Genomic DNA, 23,749 nt, shown 5'->3' with positions numbered 1-23,749 from the left:
ATACAAGGCCTTGTAGTCAATAACAAACGGCATACAGTCTGGCTCACCAACAGAAAAATACAACCCGCCGCTTTATCGCCTCAAAACGACACACAGTTGAAACTTCGAAAGTAAAAACAGCAGAGAAAAGAGTCGAGAGATAAAAGGCAATGAAGATGGAGAGATAAGCATGAGCAAATCTCACGGATGTTTTAGCTCGCGAGATTCCGCCATGGATGTCGCTTCTGCTCGGGGGGTCTCTTCACATCCTCCATGTATGACCAAAACACCTTCCTCTATCTAATTCTCGTCAATACAACTTGTAATTCAATCGGGATAACTCTGTTCTCAATCATGTTCTCAGATTATAGCAAACCCATTTGTTCATCACAGTCATCGTTGATTCGGGTAAGCTTTTTTTGCTCTTGGGTTCTTGATAAAGTGATGGGCTTTTTAGTTGAACAATCAATGAAAGTTTCAATCTTTAAGCTCTTACTCTTATGAACTTGCCGGAGAAATGCAGATTCCGATCAATAAAGGATGTTGCTTTGCTCGTTCTTCGAACTTGATTACTTCCCTTCATGGTAAAGAACATTCCTTTTTGATTTCTTGATGCGTTCTTGATTGTAAAAGACTCAACTTTTTGTTTGCTTCTTCCTTTAGCTGCTCCGAGAGGGGTGACAAGGCGTACTAGTGGTGTACAATGGTGTAACCGTTCTATTAGATTTGACCCTTTCAAAGTTAATGATAAGAACTCAAGAACTGTGACTGTGAGATCGGATCTTTCAGGAGCTGCAACCGCTGAATCTACTTATCCAGAACCAGGTACTTTCTCTCTGCTTTGACTGGGATTAGAATCTCTTGTTCTTCTTTTTTGTCTCTATACACTAATCCTCTCTTGTCTTTGAACTTTGAAGTGCAGAGATTAAGTTGAGCTCAAGACTCAGAGGGATATGCTTCTGTCTCGTTGCTGGCCTTTCCGCCATTGTTCTCATCGTCCTGATGATCATTGGCCATCCCTTCGTCCTTCTATTTGATCGTTACAGGAGGAAGTTCCATCACTTCATTGCTAAGCTTTGGGCTTCCATAAGCATCTACCCGTTTTACAAAACAGACATCCAAGGTTTGGAGAATCTGCCATCATCAGACACTCCTTGTGTATACGTTTCGAACCACCAAAGCTTTCTGGATATATACACACTTCTCAGCCTTGGCCAAAGCTATAAGTTCATCAGCAAGACAGGGATATTCGTTATTCCGGTTATCGGTTGGGCTATGTCCATGATGGGGGTTGTTCCATTGAAGAGGATGGACCCAAGAAGCCAAGTGGTAAGTAACAACTCTATGTTTCTTCACCCCTACACTCTTCAAGTGTTTGTTTTTAAACTCTCTTTATGGCATTGTATAGGATTGCTTAAAACGCTGCATGGAACTAGTGAAGAAGGGAGCTTCCGTCTTTTTCTTCCCAGAGGGAACGAGGAGTAAGGATGGTCGGTTAGGTCCTTTCAAGGTAAACACACACAACCTCAAGGTTCTTGATTATGTTCTGGAGTTGTTGTGCTTAACAGGGAGTGACATAATATTACAGAAAGGTGCATTTACGATAGCAGCTAAGACAGGAGTTCCAGTGGTGCCAATAACGCTGATGGGAACAGGGAAGATCATGCCGACGGGTAGTGAAGGTATACTGAATCATGGGGATGTGAGAGTGATCATCCACAAGCCGATATATGGAAGCAAAGCTGATGTTCTTTGCGATGAGGCTAGAAACAAGATAGCTGAATCTATGAATCTCTTGAGTTGAAACGTTTGTTTTTTAAGCAGTGTCTCTATGAACAATGAGAAGGCTAAACCATTTTTACATGTCAGTTTTATTGTTTAAAATAAAATTTAGGCTTTTCAATTTTGTTATAGCGTCACAGGTTTTTATTCTTGCACATCCTTTTCTTCTTTTCTTTCTTTCAGTATTTGTGCTACTCCCAATCATTTTATAGAAGTCATCATTGTACAACCGGCAAAAATACAAAAAAATCCTTATCATATAACAAGTTGGCCGATGAAAGAATAATTAAAATTCTATTTTTGATATAAAATCTGTCATACAAGGTATGCATGTTTTCAAAATGGAAAAGTTAGATATCATAATCTCAAATTAAATAAATAATTTCTAAAGTTTTTTTAATAAAAAAAAAGTACGTGTAAAAAATAAGTAAATAATAGGTTAATTGGGAAATATATCAAATTGCTGACTAATGCAGAAGGATTATAGAGATGAGATAGAAAAGCGTGTGGACCCACCCGGACTGCACGGAGACAGAATATTCAGTTTTCTTCTCAGAAAGAATCCAATCTCTCTGTCTTGTCTGAAACGACTTCCGTCTCCTTCCACCATTCTTCTCTTTCTTCTTCTTCTTCTTCTTCACTTAACCAGTGTTCCAGATCTGTGAAGAACATCTTCGAAAATTTCAGGTAAGTTTCCTTAAATCTGTTGCAAGAAACGCATTGTCTTCTCTTCCCCAATAGATCCTTACTTATTTACTTGTTCCTTTCTGGATCGTGATAAGAAGTTTCAATGTATATAGATATAGTTGATTCAGAGATTTTTTTTTTTGTGTGTTTTAAATCTAGGTAGTACCCTGTTGCACAATTCTTGTTGATTTACATTATATTTCTAGCAGAATGAAGGCTCTTATTCTAGTTGGAGGATTTGGAACTCGATTGAGACCGCTTACATTCAGCATGCCGAAACCCCTTGTTGATTTTGGTAACAAGCCCATGATTTTGCATCAGGTAAGTAATAGCTTCTTCTCATTATGATGATCCATTCATTCTCTGAATCAATACCTTTTTGATGATGATGATTTTTAAACAGATTGAAGCACTAAAAGCTGCTGGTGTTACTGAAGTTGTATTAGCTATCAACCACCAACAACCAGAGGTACTCACTACCTTATTGTTTCATTATTTATTTACCCGTGGCGTGAGATGATTCTCATTGTGTGTTTTTTATTTTAAGGTCATGTTGAATTTTGTGAAAGAATATGAGAAGAAGCTTGATATGAAGATCACCTTCTCTCAAGAAACCGAACCCCTCGGGACAGCAGGGCCACTCGCCTTGGCTCGGGACAAGCTTATCGACGAATCAGGCAAACCCTTTTTCGTGCTCAACAGCGATGTTATCTGCGAATATCCACTCCTCGAGATGATCCAATTCCACAAGAACCACGGCGCTGAAGCTTCCATCATGGTGACCAAAGTAGAAGATCCTTCAAAGTACGGTGTGGTGGTTATGGAGAAAGAAGAAGCAAGAGTCGAAAGTTTCGTCGAGAAACCAAAACATTTTGTCGGGGACAAGATCAACGCTGGGATATACCTCTTGAACCCGTCTGTGCTCGACAGGATCGAGCTCAGACGGACGTCGATAGAGAAAGAGATATTCCCCAAGATCGCTTCGGAGAAGAAGCTTTACGCCATGGTGCTACCAGGTTTCTGGATGGACATTGGTCAGCCGAAAGATTATTTGACAGGGCAGAGAATGTACCTCAACTATCTGAGAAAGAATGCGCCTGGGGAGCTTTTAGTGACGTCGGGAGATGGAGTGATCGGGAACGTTATGGCGGATGAGACCGCGGTGATAGGGGAGCGATGCTTGATAGGACCTGACGTGGTGATTGGTGCAGGATGCGTGATTGAACCTGGTGTGAGGTTGTTTGGTTGCACTGTGATGAGAGGTGTGAGGATCAAGGAGCATGCTTGTGTGTCTGATAGTATCGTGGGGTGGGACTCGACCGTTGGAAGTTGGGCTCGTGTTGCTGACGTGACGGTTCTCGGGAAAGATGTTCAGGTTGCGGATGCAGAGGTTTTACAAATGTCTGCGAAACCAGAGATCATACAGAAAGTATGATCCTCATATGTTATTTACTTAAATATTAGGTTGATCAACTTCCTCATTCGGTTAACTTTCTTTTGAATGCATTCCCTTGGTCGAACTTCGAATGACAAAATGAATTTGAGTGCAACATATTTGTTATCTACTCTATATCCAATTGAGTATGAGTAACAAGTATTCTTAAATTCAGAGGTACATGCTTAGTGTTTAGCTGCTTAACCAGACACCACGGAACAGAGCACACACTCAAAACATCTCATCTTAATGATGAAAATTGTGATAAAGAACGTGACTCAGTATCTAGCCTTTTTGTGATAAAGAACGTGGCTCAGTATCTAGACGGTACATAATGTCTCTCCCTCATGGTCTCACGGGTCTTTTTTTACTCTTACACAGTTGCACATGTTTTTCTTCTTTTCTTTCTTTCTTTCTTTCAATATTTGTGTTAATCCGAATCATTTTATAGAACTCATCACTAAACTGACTAACATACAAAATTCCTTATAATATAAAGAGTTGGCCGATGAAAGAATAATTAAGAAAACATTCTGTTTTGATATAAAATCTGTCATACACATACTTGAATCCGAATTAGGTGAGTTGCCAAACGACATAAAAGCTACAACGCATGTATGTTTTCAAAATGGAATAGTTAGATATCATAATCTCAAATTAAATTAATAAATAATGTCTAAGGTTTTTATTTTTTAAATACATGTGAAAAATAAGAGAATAATTTAATTTTCACAACATGTTTATGATTTTTTCAGACAGTATACGGCAAAGTTATTATTTTGTGTGTAAATAATGTAAAGCAATAAATATAATAATTAGGGTAAACTAATTGATTTTAATATTAACTAACGAACGCAAAAAGAATTAGAGAGATGGGACGGCAGTAAGTAAAGAGGGGTGGGTGGACCCGACCCGGGCGGCACGGAGAGACAGTTTCTCAATTTTCGTCTCAAAAATCCTTTCTTTTATAAATCTCTCTTTGTCTGAAACGACTTCGTCTCCTTCTTCCACCCATTCTTCTCTTTCTTCTTCGTCTTCATCGTCCTCATCTCCGCCTGCAACTTCTTCATATACCCTCTTACTTCTTCTTCTTCGGTATTCATTACACTCCCTATTAATTACTCTCGTGTAATGATCTTTGATTGTCTACTTCTTGCACCGTTTTGATGCTGCGAAAAAATAAAAAAAAACTCAATTTTATATTTAAAGTGATGATTTTTCGTATGAGCCCTCCTTCCTTTGTGGATGTTTTGATTTAAAGGTTTTAAATTTTCAGTCAATTTGGAATATTAGGTCAACGACAATGGATGAATGTTCTTACTGACATTTGTGCTACTCCCAATCATTTTATAGAAGTCATCATTGTACAACCGGCAAAAATACAAAAAAATCCTTATCATATAACAAGTTGGCCGATGAAAGAATAATTAAAATTCTATTTTTGATATAAAATCTGTCGTACTTGAATCCTAATTTGGTAAGTTGCCAAAAGACAAAAGCTACAACGTATGTGTGTTTTCAAAATGGAAAAGTTAGATATCATAATCTCAAATTAAATAAATAATTTCTAAGGTTTTTTTTTTTTTTTGTCATCTGGAATTTTATTAAAAGGGACAAAGCCCAAAAGGCAAAGCCCAACAAACTTTACAAACTAAGGCCAAACAAACGGCCAAACATTAAAAGGCCACAAACCAACGGGCCAGAACAAACCAAACGAACTTCGGGCCTTCAGCCCATAGACGAAAACCGTTAGGGAAGGAAATGTCCAGAATCCACCACGTGTCCGATTGCCCAGCAATCAATGGCACACGCGTCAAAACACAAGACATCACCTTCCTCCGGTGCCAGAAAGCTTACACGGCGGAGCTCCGCCGACGGCGAAGACGAGACCAAGGAGAACCCATTCAAGACTGAACCGTTCTCAACCTAGATCAACCGTAGAGCCAAATCTAGAAAATCACCGCTTCTGAAAAAATCGACATCAATCCAACTGAAGCCTCCGAAATTCCTTACATGCAAACCAAACATCTTTAAAGAAAGAGATAAGCTTGAAGATGAATCATCCTTAACAAAGGCAAGGAACTATGGATCGGAAGCTGAAGAGGAGAATCGATTGAGCAGAGGACCCCAAGAATCGATGATTAAACGGAACCGGGGAAACCCCCGGTAAGGAGCCGGCGAAGTGATGTAGCAGAATCATCCCTTCCCGGAGACAAGAGCCCGGCGAAGATAGTGTTGAGGGAACCACCTCTCCCCGGAGACAAAAGCCCGACCATCGGGAGACACAACCGGAAAAATCCGGTGAAGAGAACCAAACTAAACCGGCGATACTCTCCTTCTGAAAGATTCATGAGAGAGAAGAAGGAGAGGAATCGAGAGAAAACTCTCTCTCTCTAAGAAGAGAGAAGCCGGTTCTAAAAAATAATTTCTAAGGTTTTTTTAATAAAAATAAGTACGTGTGAAAAATAAGTAAATAATAGTTTAACTAGATAACTAGATATTGACCCGCCCCCTCGAGAGGGCGGGTATATGTTTTGTTTTTAATTTTTTTGTCTGATATAATTTATATGTTTGTGTGTTTGTATAATTATATTTTTGTATGATATGAATTTAATAGAATATATTAATTTTGTAAGTATATTAAATAAATCAAGTTTCATATGTACTTGTGTCTTTCCTTGTATAATATATGTATTTTTTTTGTAATCATATTTATATTTTTATCTGTGATCATATTATAGACTACATGTAAGGGTAAGAGTTCGGGTTCAATTCCGACTATTCAGATATTGGTCTTTAGATGAGAGATTAAAACCTATTTAGATATTTATAAATTTTAGTTCGGATTCAGTTTGGATCATTACAGGTTCAGTTCAAATACGGGTACTCATTTAAATTATGTCAAAATATAGAAATACAAATATACCCGTCCTTTAAATTATGTAAAAATATTTTTGTTTTAATTTTTTGAAAATTTTAATTTTTATAGTTGTATTTTTTCTAATCATATTATATTTAATTTAATATATTTTTGGTAGTTAAATTAATGTTAAACATAATATGATTACAAAAAAAACACAAATTAAAAAATTAAATTAAAAAAAATTAAAACAAAAATATACCCGCTAGAATCTAGTGCTTTTTAAAATAACCTGCAAGAAGTTCTAATCACAAATTTTTGTATGTTTAATGTAAACTTAATAAAATTCTAAGGATATTGTTTATTAGTATAATTTTTATTGCAAGTTAATTTTCTTTCTAATAAAATGCTAAAATAAAAATAAATATTTTACTCTTCTTTAGATGACATCGTATTGGGTATCTTCATCGTTTGAAATAGTTTTTACTGGGTAGTTTTTTTTTGATGAAATGATATGGCATTAATTGTATTAAAAATAGCGTGGGTTATAGAAAACTATTACATAAGAACGACAGCTATAGAATTAAAGTAACTCAGCAATTTTAGCTATATAAAAAGTGGGTCCCAATTATTTAGGAGTTTATAGTGGAAGTTATTTAGCGTACAAAATAGTTAGTGTTAATTGTGTTTTAATAAAATTGATATATGAAAATAATTGTTGGACACTACTTTTATCAATGGGTCACACTGCTGTTTTAATAGAGTAGATTTCTCAATTGAATAATTTATTAAAACCCCGTTAAACTAAATGAATTTATATGAATATTTATTTCTATTAAAAGTTTACTTATAAAAATTAAATGTCATTAATAACCCGTTCCACCACTAATTAATATTAATATAGTTAACTTTTTTTGTTTGAAAAAATATTAGTTAACTTTATGAGTTAACTTTTAAAGTTTCATTTTATAGTAAACAAACTTAAGAAATATATTTCCACTGGTTTATATATATATATATATATATTTCTGTTTTAATATTATATATATTCAAAAATATTTAATATTTCTTATAATATATTTCTTAAGTTTCAGATAAAAGTAGTTATATATTAAGTTAAGAAAGAGGTTTTTAATATATACAGTATAATCTTGTTCTGTTGGAAGCTTGGGCCATTTTACACTCTTGTATTCGATAGATATAATTATGTAGTGTGTATTGTTTTTTTTTTGAGTGGCATTTTTGTAAATATTTCCACCTTCCCTAAGAATATTTTAGAATTCTCTGCAACATTTCAATGGCCACCATACTTTCATAATCGATCAACTTTTGAGTTTTTCTTGTTGTTTATGCCTTAAACTTGTAATCCATTACAAAATATTTGATTTCAACCTTTTAAAATGCAGAAAGTCAGTTACTTTAAATTTTCTGATTTCTTGTCCGATTATGACAAATCAACACAGTGAACCACCATGGAACGTATAATCGCCAGAGAATCAATCACCATGGACGCGTTTTGATCAGGTCTAAAATCTAAATCAATGAATCCGACATTGTTGTGATTGAAGAAACGTAACTGATTGTTATAGACAAAAAAACGTGATTAGTCATTTAATATAAGCAGTTATAAAATAATCAGTTTTTTGGGAAAATAATAATTAGACTCTACTTTTATCAATGGGTCACACTGCTGTTTTAATAGAATAGATATGATATATTTGGATTTTAATACTTTTACATAATTGAAATGACTACCCGTATTTGAACTGAATCCGTAATGATCCAAACCGAATCCGAACTAAAACTTATAAATATCCAAATAGGTTTTAATCTCTCATCTAAAGACCAATATCTGAATAGTTGGAATCGAACCCGAGCTCTTAACTCTACATGTAGTCTATAATTTGAATAAGTAATATAGATGATTTACAAATTAATAAATTATTCATAGCATGATTAATTGACAGACTTAATAAATAATAATCAATGATTTACAAAATCTTTCGGTGGCCTAGTGGAACACAGCACGCATATGTTTGCATAGCTTGGGTTCGATATACCCACATCGAATTTTCATTTTTTCTATCTTTTTCTTTATTTTTTTCATTAATGGCATAAACGTAATTTTTCTTATCTTCTTCCCGAGTCGAATTAGGTTAGGCAGAAAAGAGTTTTACAGCCGCCATTGTTTTTCATATTTAATCCATCGATTGTTATGCGTAGTCGTTGATTTTTACGTTTGAACCTTACAGATTTGACATATAATATCGGATTTTAACCTATAGAAACTCAAAAAAGTAAATTTTTTTGATGATTTCGATATAGTGGCCGATTATGAGAAAGATAGCGGTTGTAAGTCACCATGAATCTCATAAACTGTTTACACACTTCTATTTGCAGATTAAATTCTGAGGGTTTGAGTGTTCATCAAAAATCAAAATCAAAAATAATAATCGTATTGAATTATGTATTAATAATATTGATATACTGATATATAAATGCAGTTACGAAAAGTGGCCGCCGATTATTACGCAATTTAAGTGGTTACATTCATAAAATAGATATCGTTGCAGTTATTATTATTATATAAAAAAAAGAGATTTCTATAAATAAAGTATATTTAGTTGAAATAATAGTTAGACCAAACAAAAATCAACTGGTCATGCTGCAGAATTAATAGAATAGATAATCCGCACATTGCGCGAGATGTGGCTATTAGTTTCGTTATTTTTTTTAATAAGGAGACACTGAATCTGTTTAATCTGGATATCAGTTCAGTTTTAGGTTGTTTGTTTTGGTTTTTAATCTCCTAAAATATAACTCTCATTCTAAAGGAATATTTATTTTGGTTTGTTAGGTTAAAATGTTTGATATTTTTGGTTTTTCCGGTGAAAACCGGGAATTTTTTTTTTTTTTCATGTTATAAATTTTAGATAGTCGTAATGTCGAACCAATAGTTTCATATTATAGTTTCTAAACAAATAATAGTTAAAAAAGAAAAAAAGATTATTAAGACAAATCATTTCACTACCATTTGGTTGATAGTGAAAGAAGTATCCAAAAAGAATTAAATACTTCAGTGGTGAACACTTAGTTATAAGGTGTTCGTGTCAATGTGTATGTGTATGTGTATGTAAAAGTATATAAAAATGTTTGATCAAGATGTTTGATAAATATATAAAGATACTATTAATTAATATTAAATGATATTTTTTTTTCAAAATAACACATGAAATATAAAAGTATTAAAATACAATTAATTAAAAAAATAGGCCTAGACATTAATGAATTTTTTTCAAATAAAAAAAATCAAATTGAATACGTAAATAGAGGTGGGTACGGATCGAATATCTGGGTATTTGGATGCATTCGTGTCGATTCGATCTGTAACCACACTAATATTCGGTGTTTCAAATATCTGAAAATTTTAGAATTTTAAAGGATATCCGATTTGATTCGTAAATTAAATAGTTTTTTAAAAATAAATGAAAATAATATAAAATAATAATATTTTATTACAAAAAGCATTATTTAACTTTTTAAATTCTAATACCTAGTATAATAAATTTAATACATAAATTATTGTAAAACTTATATAAACTATAATATATATAACTTATATATATAATATTTTTAATATATGTATATATATATATGCATATTACAGATAGAATTGGATATACGTTCCTAAAAATATTGATCTTTGTGATTTTTTTTTGGATATTATATTTTAGTATTTAATTTACTTCGTAGAGTTACGGATATCCAGATTTTTCGGTTTGAATCAAAACGGATAATGAATAGAATAAAAATTTACGAATATTTTTCCCAGCTCTATCCGTAAATACATGCCCGGGTCTAAGGGCATACGGACGAAACATTGTTATGGGGTCCCCAAATTTGTGGGGCCCACAATTAAAAAAAAAAAAAAAAAATTATTATTTTGCATATTTTATACATTATATTTAAAGGTTTTATGTAAGAAAAACAAATAAATCAATTAAGTTAACATATAAGTTTATGCAAAAAGGTATTATAATAAGGTTATTTTCAAAAAAATATGTAAGTATCATAGTAAATAATTTTTTTATAATTTTAATGATATAATATTTAAAATATTTTTTTTTAGTTTTGTATAGGACCTCGAAAATCTCAGGACCGGCTGACCGTAATATATATATACATCAAATAGCTGACTAATCCTGAAGGATTAGAGAGACGAGACAGTAAAGAGTGTGGACCCACCCGGACTGCACGGAGACAGAAGTTTCAGTTTTCTTCTCAGAAAGAATCCAATCTCTCTGCCTTGTCTGAAACGACTTCCATTTCCTTCAGTACCGTGCGAAGAGTTTTAGGGGTCTAAGGCAAGTTTTAAAAATAAACTTATTTACAACCGTAATAAAATTTTTTTTTAATATGATATATTATTTTCACCAAATACACAAGTCTAATACTGTAAAAGAATAAGTTTATAACGTAAATATGTTATATTATGTCATATAGAAAAAAAATACATGAATTTAGAAAATGAGTTAATTAATTTTCGTAGGAATATTTTTTTCTTAAATAAGTTTCCATAAATCTGTTGCAAGAAACGCATTGTCTTCTCTTCCCCTGGGATCAATACATAGATCCTCACTTATTTATTTGGTTGTGATCTGGATCGTGATAAGGAGTTTCCTGCTTGTTGAATGTATATAGATAGTTGAACCAGAGATTTGTGTGTTTTTTTTAATCTACTAATAATAACAATCCTGATTAATTCCAAAGGTTGTGAATCTTACTTATCTTAAAAGTTTGTCTTTTTTAAAAATTGTTAAAATGTTATGTTTTTTCTAAAAATTGAATGTTGAAAGGTTATGTATTTTTTTAAAAGTTGTCTAAATAGTTATGTCTTTTTTTAAAGTTGTCAAAAAAGTTGTATATTTTCTAAAAGTTGAATGTTGAAAGATTGTATCTTTTCTAAAATTTGTCTTATAGTTATGTCTTTTCATCCTAAAAATATTTTATAAACATCTTCATTAATGTGAAAGATTATGTCTTTTCAATAATAAAAATGTTATCAATCCTCAAAATTTCTCAAATTTTGGAAAAATATATCTTCCTACAATTATTTGAATTTTCACATGCAATAATTATAAAAGGTTGTGAAATAATAATAAAAATCCTAACAATTTTATCTTTTCACTATAAAAAGTTGTGAAAAATGTCACCAAGATTGCATCATTCTATTTCTACAATTTTACCTAACCACTTAACTTTTGAGAAGTTGCACATTTTACTACTCAATACTTATACATTTTCAATTTCATCAGTTGTACGTAAATGTTTTACCATTGCAACTTTATTTCTATTAATTGTTATATATACCTGTTCGTTTTAAACCGTTATATAAACTTTCAAAAGATTGTGTACTTTGCCCTTCATACCTTTTCAATTCTATTTAAACAATCTTGGGTGGAATTTTAGACACAAAAAAAAAATCAAATGTTGGGTGTATCACACATGACGTGATCAGGGAGTTATCTCCTCCAGTGTTATGAATCTCGCCGGTCATAAAATCAATTAAAGCTAACACACAGTGCCATATCATCCAAAAGAAAGCCCTATCTCCAAACCATTCTCTCTTTGCTATTTGCTGTCCCTGTCCCTGTCCCTCCACTTTTATCTTTGTCCAAGGTCATGGTTACTACGAAAAGTGGACGTAGGTATGTAAAAAATCTCTTTGTATAATATGCATGCATGTGTATGGAACAAAGTTTTGGTTATGAATAAGATACGCAAAAACTCCCTTTGTTCTTCCTTTTCCCTGTTTCTTCAGATCAGATAACAAAAAAAAACACAGTAACCATTTGAAAACTCATTTTTAATGAATTTGCAAGAAAATCTGTTAGATAATGCTTAGTTTACATATTTTAAAAGTATAATAATAGAAAAGATGAATCTTTTTATTAATACTTTCTGTTTTTTTTTTAATTTTCGATAAGTTTAAAAATGTTGTTAGAATAATTAAAGTTGCTAAGCCAAAATTCAATCTCTGGCATATGTAGAAAAATATGAATCAATATAATTATTTGGTTAACCTATATTTGGTCAAAAATACATATAAAATAAAATGAGGAGGGAAGAAAAAAAAGCAAAAAAAAAAAAAGAAGAAGATGAGAGATTTCATGTGGAGACTCAATGCATGTGTGATCAACCAACCCCGGTTGATTAAAAGTAAGCAATTTAATATTATATAACTATACATAATACTTTCGCCAATTTGTTGTTATAAAAATTTGATATTTTTTTTGTTTTGGTTATAAATTATATTTTCTTAAATAAAAAGGGTCTGCTATTATATATAGAAATAATAAAAATATTTCAAAAAAAAAATATATAACAAAAACTTAAAAATGTTTAAGATGTACCTTTTCTTTATAAAATAAGATAGATTTAAAAAAGCTTTCAAATGATGCATGTATCTATATTATGTGTCTTTTCGATATGCAATTATTGAAAAAATATGAAAATATGTGTAGATGTGCATTTCATCGTAAGAATGTGTCTTTGTATCCAAAATATATGTTTTTGATGTTAAATGTACTATCTAAAAATTATTATTTCAAATATGAAAGTAATGGCTATTCATATAGATTTTCGAGAGAATATAATAGTACATTTTTAAAAGTAATTCATTGTAATTTTTAATTCTTTTATAATTTCATATATTTATAAACTATTACAATATTTTGGTGGTGAACTATTATATCTTTGATACATCATTGCAACTGTTGTATTTATATATTTTCGTGATGAACTATAGTAAATTTTAGTGTCAACAATTATAACTCTTAGTTAATCATTGTAATGCTTGTTTGTTAACCATTGTAATTTTTAACTCTCTGCATAAGAGGTTGTGGGAATTGGAAATCATAATTAAAAAAATTAAAATTATATATATATATATATATATATATCAATATCATCTCTAAAATGCATTAGTTTTAAGAATGGTGTCTTTTTAGTTAGTCTAAAAAATAGTTAAAATATTCCAAAATTGTCTTTCTAAAAACTAAGGAATTGTGTCTGTTCATTAGGTTATGTTATTTCATCCTAAAAGTTGCATTAATAAGTTGTCAAATTATATATGTGCTTTTCAAGCATCATCTCTAAAATTTATTAGTTTTAAGTAGGGGTGTTCAATCCGGATATCGGTTCGGTTTCGGTTCAGTTTTTTTCGGTTTTCGGTATTTCGGTTGGTAAAATATAACTACCATTCTAAATCCATATTTACTTCGGTTCGGTTCGGTTTATATACCGTCGGTTTTCGGTTTATTCGGTTTTATACCAAAAAACATAATAATTTTGTTTGAGATCATATTATATGAATTTTAGAGTCATATTGTCAACACAGTCATTTATTAAAAATATATTACATGTTCAAATAAATGAACAAAAAAATAAAAATGCTTCTACCATCAAATAAAATAATCAAATCTATGACTAAAATCAAAACTTGAAATTTTGAAAATAAAAATATGAAACAAAACAGAAACATGAAAGAAAAGTTTTTCCACTCTTCCATATTTAATGTTCATTAAAGTCATGCTTTTTCAATTGAAAATTTTCTATTAATTATTGTCCATCAAATTTATAATCTTCATATTAATTTAGTGAAAACTAAAATAAATCAAAAAGATCAAAAAAAACTTAGAAAATAAGATGTCTGAATTGCGATGTATTGTTATTTAGTTATAGTTCAAGTGTTTTACAAATTAAGGTTTTTTATTACTATAAAATTATGGTAATAGTTATTAACACAAATTTAACTTATGTAACAAATAGATTTTCATGTATTGTTATAAAATAGATACATATTTACATGTTTCTACTTTTAATCGGTTTTGTTCGGTTTATTCGGTTTAATCGGTTATATACCAAACCATATCCAAATCCTACGGTTTTTATAAAATTATATCCATTCGGTTTATATGGTATATACCAAAACCAAACCATATTGTCTATTTCGGTTCGGTTCGGTTTGGTACGGTTCAGTTTTACCATATTGAACAGCCCTAGTTTTAAGAGTTGTGTTTTTCAATTAACTTTAAAAAGTAGTTAAAATATCCTTAAAACTCATTCTAAAAATTAAAGAGCTGTGTCTTTTCATTATGCAACAAGGTGACTTTTGTAATAATGTGTCTATTCAAATATATTGTAAGTTTACTATTTAAGATAATAACTATATCTAATTTAAAAATTATGACTATTCGTATAGTTCTTTGAAAATTTATAAATAGGTCATGTACATATTTTTTTATTGTAAATCTTTCAGAAATTTATTAAAATAGTGAATAGAAAAAGTTGTATGCAGGTACCTAACTGCAAATTCTTAGAATATTTTCAAATGAAATATTGTAACCAATGGATGTTAAGAAGGGTCATTCGGATTTGGATAGCAAAATATAATATAAAAATGAAATAATAAAATTCTTAGTTTTAATTTTCTTATATTAGAAAAAAAATTCTTCGATTAGTCGTTATAAGCTACCTTTTTTAATTTAGTAAAACAATTAGATTGGAATGTGATTACTATTAATTTGTGTTAGTTTTTTCAGAGATTCCTAAATAATTTAGATAAACAGATAATAAGACATATATCTTGTATAGTATTAACATATTTGTAATTTTAATACAGTCAACCTATAAACAAAATATAGTTTTTAATATTTCTCAAAAGAAATTATATAATTTGGAATTTAATTTAAAAAAATAAATTCTCGTGCGGTATCGCACGGGTTCCTTACCTAGTATATATAGGATGATATGTGTAAGAAATTACTTAAAATTAGATAAGTATCAATATATTTTGATAATATTTAGTAAAATTATATTTAAATCACATCTAAATTCTATTAAACATAAAAATATACACAAAATAATATAACAAAATAATATGAAAGTCAAATTTCTAAAATTTAATTGAAGTATATACAGTGAATCAACTATTTTCTTAGTAAAAAAAATTCAAAAATCTAAAAAGGAAAGTTTTTTGTAAATTAATTTTTTTGCACATCAATTAAAAAATGTCAACTTTTCTTTGTTTAACTTGCATTAACTAAAATAATCTTTTATAATAGAAATTTCAAGTAATTGTCATAGATTACGTGTTTTATTTTTTTTAAAAGTGAACAAATTATGAAATGATGCGTGTTTCTATAATTGTATGTGTCTTTTTAGTATGCAACTATTAGAAAATATTGTGATAATATGTATAAATGTGTTTTTGTCATCACAAAAATTTGTTAAAATATTTACAAAAGGTGACTTTTCATGCCAAAATATGTAATGAATTTTAAGAGATTGTGAAAATGTTTAAGAAATAGTTTTATCAACGAAAGATTAACAAAACAAAAAAACACTAATAACAAAAAGTCAACTACTTTCAACCCTCTAGTTCGGTCACTTTCCATTTAATTGTACTCCGTCGAAGTTAGCCGTACTCGGTCGATATTAGCATCGACGGCGACTCCTCCGACTTGGATTCCTTGTCTGAAGTCGATTTAGAGAGCGGTGGTGTGACGCCTCCCGTGAAGAAGCTACATTCTGGTGGTGGTAAGAAGAGGAAAGAAGATAGAGATTGCAGGATCTGTCATCTGCCTTTACTCTTTAGAGACTAACAAAGAAGATGAAGAAGAAGATAGTTCTGATAAGCAAGAAGAAGAAGAAGCAAGAGAAGGTGAAGAAGGAGAAGAGTATTATGGTTTGTCTTTGCAATTGGGTTGTTCTTGTAAAGGTGATTTGGGTGTAGCTCACAGTAAGTAAGTGTGCTGAAACTTGGTTCAAGATTAAAGGAAACATGTAAGTATCCTCAATTATTCTCAAAGACTTCATTTATTTTGTTTCAATCTTTTATTTCCAGAAAATTCTACATATTATCATGAATCTGTGGGAAAAAAATAGTGAAGTGTGAAACTTAATGAGGAAACAAAATTATATGTTTTATGTACTTTGATTTATTTTCTTGTCTGATTTCTAGAGATCTATATGATTGTTATCTACTGAAGCTCGAATCTACAGTTTAAGTGACACGAATTATTCAGTTTTTATTCGCTGTGTTGTCTACTTGTGTCTCATCTTATTTTCCTGCACATTGGACTGATTGTTTGTTGTCTTAGTTAAATCCTGTTTCTGTGATTTGCTTTGCATTGAGAATTTTGCAGTCCCTTTTGCTTAGTTTGATTATCTTAGATCTTCTTCTTCTTGTGTGTTTGGAAGTTGAAGTGAGTCTCTGAAGACTATACTGATATTGTTTTTATGAATCTGAACAGAACATGTGAGAGATGCGGCGCAATGGCTATAAACGTTGCTGGCGAACAGTCAAACCAAGAGAGCAATGCCTCTGCCCATTTACAAACAACTGCAGGACAAACTCAGACAGAGACAAGGTGAACCTGGCATGGTCGCCGTGTTATGAACTTCTTACTTGCCGTTATGATATTTGCTTTCATTGTTTCCTGGCTTTTTCATTTCAAGGTTCTGAAGTGAAACAAATTCCATCTCACTCTCTTTCTCCCGCACGCAAGCACACGCTCACGCAAGCGAAAGCGTGTGGCTCTACTCCCGCTTGGTAAAAACCTCTGTGGCTCTTTTGGTTCCAGACACAAACATCTTTCGCTTTCAAAGACTGGTTATATAATAGAAGCAGTGTTGAATCTATTTTTTTTTTTCGCTCGTTAGATTATGCTTGCAGAAGAAACCACTAGATTATGTTGACATAAATGAGAAAGATCCTTCTTTTGTTGATTCAAATCACATTTGAATTTTGAATTCTCTTCAAAATTAAAACTCACAAATTTTAGCATCGAGCTAAGCTCAAATGCAACAAATTACCATTCACTTACGATAAAAACGTTTTCAATCATTTAAATATTATTGTTTGGCCTTGTCCATTACTCTGAATCAACCAACAAATAGATCCTCCGTACTGATAATTAACGCTTTATAGGGGACTACAATACAACATTTATCATCATCCTCTGTATAAAAGTAACATCGAACTGTAACTGAGACTCTTCTTATGCACGATCGTTAAGGAGCCCCAAATATTTTCCTTTGATGCTACCCAAACAGAACTGCAAAACCAAATACAAATGCGCGAAAATTTGAATTAGATTTAAAGCCACAAGAAAAATAACTAATTATTTAAGTTGCATTATGAATAGAGTTATGGGTATGGTGCGCACGATCTCAGTGGCGACGACACTGACGGTAGTGATCTTTAGTAACACTTCACAGTCTTTCTGGATCCTAACCTGCAGGAAGACATTGGAATATATATATAAGTTTTTCTGATGGGAATATATACTGGTGAAAGCAAGTAACAGAGAAAAGAAAACACACTGATGCATCTGATGATGTGTAATTAGGAATGTCACCAGCCTGATACTCCATACCATCTTGCATCTCCTGTGTTGATTGAAAAGAGGACTAAATATATATATATATATATATAAGAGAAAGCACATAGAAACCAAAACGAAAAGAGACAGTAGCTCTAAACCATGATGTAAAGCAGCTTCTTACATGATTGGACACAAAAAGCTGAAGAGGGCCAGCTTCGGCGAAGAATCCGTGCTGTAACATTTGATAGGAAACTTCCGTAACTAGTGATTGCCACTAAAGACAATATTATAGAGAACTGTATATTACCTGCATGACCGTAGTGACAACAGCTTCCAGAACCTCGCCTTCGAAAGGTCTGAAAACAACGCATCGGTACTTAACAGGGAAGGTGACGAAAGGAGTCCCGTCTCGGATCAATCCTTTTCCTATGCTTTCTATTCCAGTTACCGCTAGTACAAACCCATGTCGGCCGCTGTCATCAATAAGAGGAGGACATTGTAATTGAATGAATATGCATATCTTAAATATTCAAAGGGAACAAACTTTAACAAACAAGAAGTAGACAAGACTCCATTCTGAACTAGAGGAACGATCTTTATTCGAATTGAACAAGAGGGAGGCTAGGGTTTCGAGAAAACAAAAAAAAATTTGAAGGAAACCTGATAGTGCCCTCGACGTCTTTCATGAGCTTAGAGACGAGGTTTTCACGGAGGCTTCGACCAAAGAATCGTGGATGTAATTGCATGTTCCGCTCCAAAACCATGTGGAAGAACATCCCTAGTCGCTTTTTTCGCTCTCCTCTCAGTTCGGTCTCTCTGAGTCTACGTTCATGTATTTATAGACCCAACGCACTGACCTACCAGAAGGTTTATTTCCCTCTACCGTCGGATTCTTAATGGAATGAACGGTCAAGATTGAAAACAAAAGATTCTTTTTTTCTTCTCCATTTCCATATTTTGCATAATAAACTTAAATAGAAAAGGGGAACCAGCAGGTTGATGCACTTGCACTCCCTCCCTTACGAATTCAAACTAATGAAATTCTATTTTGCTGTAATGAATATCAAAAATATAAACATTGGGCTTTTAAATTGCATGGTCTACTACACAGTGCAGTGAAATTCACATTGTATATAAGTTCATTGCTGGTTTTTAAACCGTGAATCGCTTTTAAATTGCATGGTCTACTACACAGTGCAGTGAAATTCACATTGTATATAAGTTCATAGCTGGTTTTTAAACCGTGAATCGAGGAAGAAAAGTGATAGAGAAGCTTTTAGATCAATTCATCAGCATAGTTTGACAAGATCAATTCATCAGCGTAGTTTGACAAGGGAACTTGTAATGACCCGCTCCCATAATATTTTTAATTTTGAATAAATAATGGTAAATCTTGTCATAAAACTATTAAACACTTGATCTCAACTGGTGTAATTATGATTGATTACATCAGAACAAATGAAAATTTTGCGAATCCATTTACTAAAAGTTCGTCACGAGATCAGGTTATCAAATCATCAAGAAGAATGAGTTTAAAGCCTATGAATTAAGATGAGATTTAGCGGCAACACTATTTAAATGACTGGAGATCCCAATAAATAGGTTCAAGGTGACAACTAACTCAAACTAAATCTATCTAAAGCACTGTCAAACTTCTGTCTATACTCAGTTTCCTGGATGATTAAACAGTGCTGCATATAAGAAATAAAGGAAAATCATTTGCTTTTAATGATTTGCATCCATTGTTTTGAGATATAAATGGAGTAGTACATAATACTCCTCTAAACATATTTATTGGCAAATCACCTTGTGAGTGTGAAATGAAGCCGTTTCTAGGAGAATGAATGAAAGACTATATTTTCCAAGTTCACTCATGATTAACTATGAATGTTCAAGGCCAAAATGAACACAATAGAGAAAATAGTTTTGGAAGAGAATAAAGCTATGTTATAGCTATTGTCTCGGTTTACACCAAAGTTCAGAGGATTCAAGACATCATGTTCACTTCATGTTCGAATAAATCCGATAGTTATTAACAATGACGGGTTCAATTCTGAAAAATGCTACCAACTCATCCTCATGCAGTGAATTTTTTGCTCGTACTCTCAAAAATCGTTTTCATTATAAAATGAAACTAGTTTAAAGTATTTTCAAATTATGATAAACTTCGTAGATATATAAATTTGACTTGTTTAACAGAAATCTTCATATCCCCCGGCAGTATTGGATATAATGATGGTATTATTCTTACGTACGAACCCGTTGTCGAAATAGATATTAAATTATAGGATTAAGATGGGTGATTTAGGGGAATATACCCAACTGGAGCCCAAACTAGAGAGTTGGTTATCGATAGACATTATAAGCCCAACAAAAAACAATTCACATTTGTTTTTTTGACCCAAAAACCTTTTAAAATAATTAATATTCATAAATTATGTAATATTTTTTACAAAAAATAAAATTGTTAACATATGTTAAATTTTAATATTTACGGTTTAAGCGAAAAAGTTCGACTTTCCAGTTTTGGCGGAAAAACATATATTTACGATTTTGGCAGTAAAATTAAATTTTTAGTTTTGTTAGGAAATTTTGATTTTTTGGTTTTAGGGAAAAACACGATTTTACGATTTTGGCGGAAAAAACGATTTTTTTTTGTTTTGACGGAAACACAAATTTCTGGATTCGATGGGAAAACTTGATTTTTTTTTGTTTCGGTGGAAAACACATAAATTTGCGGTTTTGGCGGAAGAGATTGATTTTTTTTGGTTTCAGTGGAAAACGCAATTTTGAAGTTTTAACAAGAAAATTTGATTTTCAGTTTTAGCGGAAAAACTCGATTTTTAAATTTTGTTGAAAAAAAATAATTTTCTTTTATTTCGGTGGGAAAAATCAATTTTGTTGTTTTGGTCGGAAAAATTGATCACCTCCGTACAACAGAAGATTTAACAATTGAACTCACTGCTTCATCTCGAAGCCCTGAACAAAAGTATTGTAGATGCCTCCACAGCCAAATACCATCACACAGAGAAACCCAAACAATGAATTTAAGTCGAGAACGGAAAATCAAAATCTGAAAAAGGAACAAAAGAATAGAGACCCACATACTGGAACCAGACACAAACCCAAAAAAATCTTTATTTAATATATAATGCATGTTTTATATTTTTTTAATCGCTATGTTTATAGTAAATATAATTTATTTTAATCCGATATTATTTTTTGAGAAAAGACTTTATTTTTACCCTATTTTTCTATTAATAGAATAGAATTTCATAGTTAAAATAAATTATATTTATCATCCCCACAAATTGCAATATATTGTTAAGTATATTGTAATAAGTCATCGACCAAAAAGAAAATGGTCTAACCATGCAAATTATAACTGGACATATGTGTCATACGATAACTAATGAATAAATTTCGAAACTATTTCTTTAACCTAAAATAAGTCTTGTATAAAAAAAACAAAAAAGAGAAAGAATTAATTAAGATAATCGGTTTGGCTCAACAAAAATAATTGAATGAAACCAAACCACAGATTAAAGAAATAGGGTCGTTACACTTTCTTTGTTAATATAGTAATCCTTTACGTTTAGGATAACAAATGTGTTTGTGACAAAAAAAAAAAAGGATAACAAATGTGTATGAACACACACACAAAGAGAGATTTATTTTCACTTTGTATAATTTTCATTGGCATCGTTAACGCTTTTGTTTCCAAAATCCAATAAAATGGAAATAGGGTCGTTACACTTTGTTTGTTAATGCCTTAAGGATAATATGTGTGTATGAACACACACACACACACACACACACACACACACACCAAAAGGGATCTGTTTCATTGTCACAATCTACTTTATATGATTTCGTTTACTATCATTAACTGTTAGTTTTGTTTCAAAAATCCAAATAAGGAAAACTACGCATAAGACACTGATGAATCTTTCTAGCTGGCATAAAAAAAGAAGCTGAAATGGATCGTCGCATCCAGAGAGAGATAGAGCGATATGCATGTGCCCACACCTACTAGTCTACTACAGTCTACAGGTTGAAGTAACTTCGTGGTAACTTCTCATCTTCACCTGTCTATATATACGCACACATTGATCGAGATCATTATCACAAATCAAGTTCAGACTCTTCCTTTTTTTCATACTCAAAACCAACTAAAAACACATTATGGCTAACAATTTAGATGCAATTTCGAAGGATGACTTTCTGAGTGAGGAGGAGCGTTTGTTCATCCTTAAAACCGAGGTCGAGTCTTTGAAGGAACTGAAGGAACATACGTATCTCTTTGACGGTACCGTCGACCTAAACGTGCTTGGTATGTGGCTCCTCCATGATCTACTACTACATGCAATATTGATATTTTCTCTATCTTTCTAGATACAACAAAAACTTGTTTATCTTTTCATGAAATTGAAAGCTGCCAAGACTATGAACGCTACACGTGGTCACCTAAAGACATTGGTTGGTACTGCATGCGCATTCGTTATAAGGGCAGAAGATAAGAAGAGAGGTCATGAAGTCCCATCCGGGGAGGTTTTAACGGTCACTATGGAGGATTTCGACTTTGCATGGGGATTGGTTAAGCAGATAGATCCTGCGGAATTTGAAAAAAAAAAGGTGGGTTTAAACCGCTTCTTAGTTTTTTTTTTCTTTTTGAACTTTGGCTTAATTCCTTTCTTAGTTTAAACATCGTCAAGCTTATGCAAATTTCTTTCTTTTCCATGATCTTTTCAGTCCTTCGAAGCCAGCGAGAAAGAGGACGTAAAACTAAGTCAAGCAAGAAAATAGTTTGATTCAAAAAAACCATATGGAATAAATTTATTAACATTGAGCATTATATGATGCGTACGTAGTACTTGGCTTGTAAGTGAACTAATATGGGTTTGATGCATATTTTATATTTTATTCCTCTTTATTGAACTAATATATATGTGGAATTTATTATCTTTCTCTTTTCTTTTTCGGCAAAATGTGTGGATGGTGAATATATGCGTTTGAAAAACATAATGCTAAGCATAACTTGTGTCTTGAATTTTTCTTTCGAAAACTGTTTACCAACAAATTGTAAATAAGCAAACAAAAGTGTCAAACATAAATATAAGTTATAAGAAGAAGAAAATGCAGAGTAAAATTAGTAACCCTATAAACAATTGTAATTTCGCACGAAAAAAAAAAAGTGGCAAACATAACACATGCAAGTTATATAAGTAAGTTAGTTAAACCAAACAAAAAAAGCTTAACTAGTAGATTGGTTCACGTAATGTTGTCACTTGTCGACAAATCATAACATTTCTTCTTTTGTACATACTCAGCTATTTCTGTTTAAAACACTGATATTCATTGTTGCACATAATTCGGAAACAGGAGGTATGTTAGAAGAATCAAAATAAAGAACTTGACAGTTCAGAAACCGGGGACACAGACCCTCATCAGTTTCTGTTATGTATTAGACATGGTGGATGAACTTTTCCATCATGGAAGACGATGATACTGGCCCTATCAATATTTGTGTGATCTGTGTACGAATTTATTAGTTACAATAAGAAGATCTTCTAAACGAATTTACTTCTTCAAATTTTATTTCTTGGACTTGTAAAA

The 23,749-nt window shown here is 31.7% G+C and overlaps 5 protein-coding genes and 1 pseudogene across 8 annotated transcripts in view; 5 read left to right on the top strand and 1 right to left on the bottom strand.

Moving 5' to 3' along the window:
- The first annotated feature begins 36 nt into the window (after positions 1-36).
- Positions 37-1,910, top strand: LOC103861980 (1-acyl-sn-glycerol-3-phosphate acyltransferase BAT2, chloroplastic). Its single transcript, XM_009139691.3, has 7 exons — positions 37-254; positions 344-387; positions 503-563; positions 643-804; positions 902-1,308; positions 1,388-1,489; positions 1,568-1,910. The coding sequence occupies exons 1-7, from the start codon at positions 170-172 to the stop codon at positions 1,781-1,783; spliced, it is 1,077 nt and encodes a 358-aa protein (XP_009137939.1). The 5' UTR covers positions 37-169; the 3' UTR covers positions 1,784-1,910.
- A 250-nt stretch (positions 1,911-2,160) lies between these two features.
- LOC103861976 (probable mannose-1-phosphate guanylyltransferase 3) lies at positions 2,161-4,032 on the top strand. Of its 2 annotated transcripts, none has more exons than XM_009139688.3 (4): positions 2,161-2,448; positions 2,658-2,769; positions 2,852-2,917; positions 2,996-4,032. In XM_009139688.3, exons 2-4 carry the CDS (start codon positions 2,659-2,661, stop codon positions 3,881-3,883), a joined length of 1,065 nt encoding a protein of 354 aa, XP_009137936.1. In that variant the 5' UTR covers positions 2,161-2,448; position 2,658; the 3' UTR covers positions 3,884-4,032. The 2 variants fall into 2 exon arrangements, with proteins under 2 accessions (XP_009137936.1, XP_009137937.1); XM_009139689.3 differs by having other exon boundaries at positions 2,655-2,769.
- Positions 4,033-4,291: 259 nt separating this feature from the next.
- LOC103861975 (putative cyclic nucleotide-gated ion channel 9) overlaps positions 4,292-23,749 on the top strand; it is a 64,602-nt gene continuing 45,144 nt past the window's right edge. For both annotated transcript variants that reach the window (XM_033288570.1, XM_033288571.1), the window contains exon 1: positions 4,292-4,978. The gene's annotated coding sequence lies outside the window, so the exon portion shown is untranslated. The remainder of the gene's footprint in view (positions 4,979-23,749) is intronic.
- Positions 15,935-17,534, top strand: LOC103862162 (annotated as a pseudogene).
- Positions 17,629-19,146, bottom strand: LOC103861978 (DNA-directed RNA polymerase II subunit RPB7). 2 transcript variants are annotated; one of them, XM_009139690.2, is made up of 6 exons: positions 18,794-19,146; positions 18,441-18,606; positions 18,315-18,365; positions 18,132-18,197; positions 17,975-18,043; positions 17,629-17,863 (listed from the first exon to the last, which is right to left on the bottom strand). In XM_009139690.2, the coding sequence occupies exons 1-6, from the start codon at positions 18,907-18,909 to the stop codon at positions 17,807-17,809; spliced, it is 525 nt and encodes a 174-aa protein (XP_009137938.1). In that variant the 5' UTR covers positions 18,910-19,146; the 3' UTR covers positions 17,629-17,806. The 2 variants fall into 2 exon arrangements, with proteins under 2 accessions (XP_009137938.1, XP_033144467.1); XM_033288576.1 differs by lacking the exon at positions 18,315-18,365.
- On the top strand, positions 19,470-23,290 carry LOC103849381. The gene is made up of 3 exons (XM_009126151.3): positions 19,470-22,466; positions 22,569-22,768; positions 22,886-23,290. The coding sequence occupies exons 1-3, from the start codon at positions 22,319-22,321 to the stop codon at positions 22,937-22,939; spliced, it is 402 nt and encodes a 133-aa protein (XP_009124399.2). The 5' UTR covers positions 19,470-22,318; the 3' UTR covers positions 22,940-23,290.

Source organism: Brassica rapa, chromosome A03 (genome assembly GCF_000309985.2).
Source record: "Brassica rapa cultivar Chiifu-401-42 chromosome A03, CAAS_Brap_v3.01, whole genome shotgun sequence".
NCBI classification, from domain to species: Eukaryota; Viridiplantae; Streptophyta; class Magnoliopsida; order Brassicales; family Brassicaceae; genus Brassica; species Brassica rapa.
This window is presented reverse-complemented; position numbering and strand designations above follow the sequence as displayed.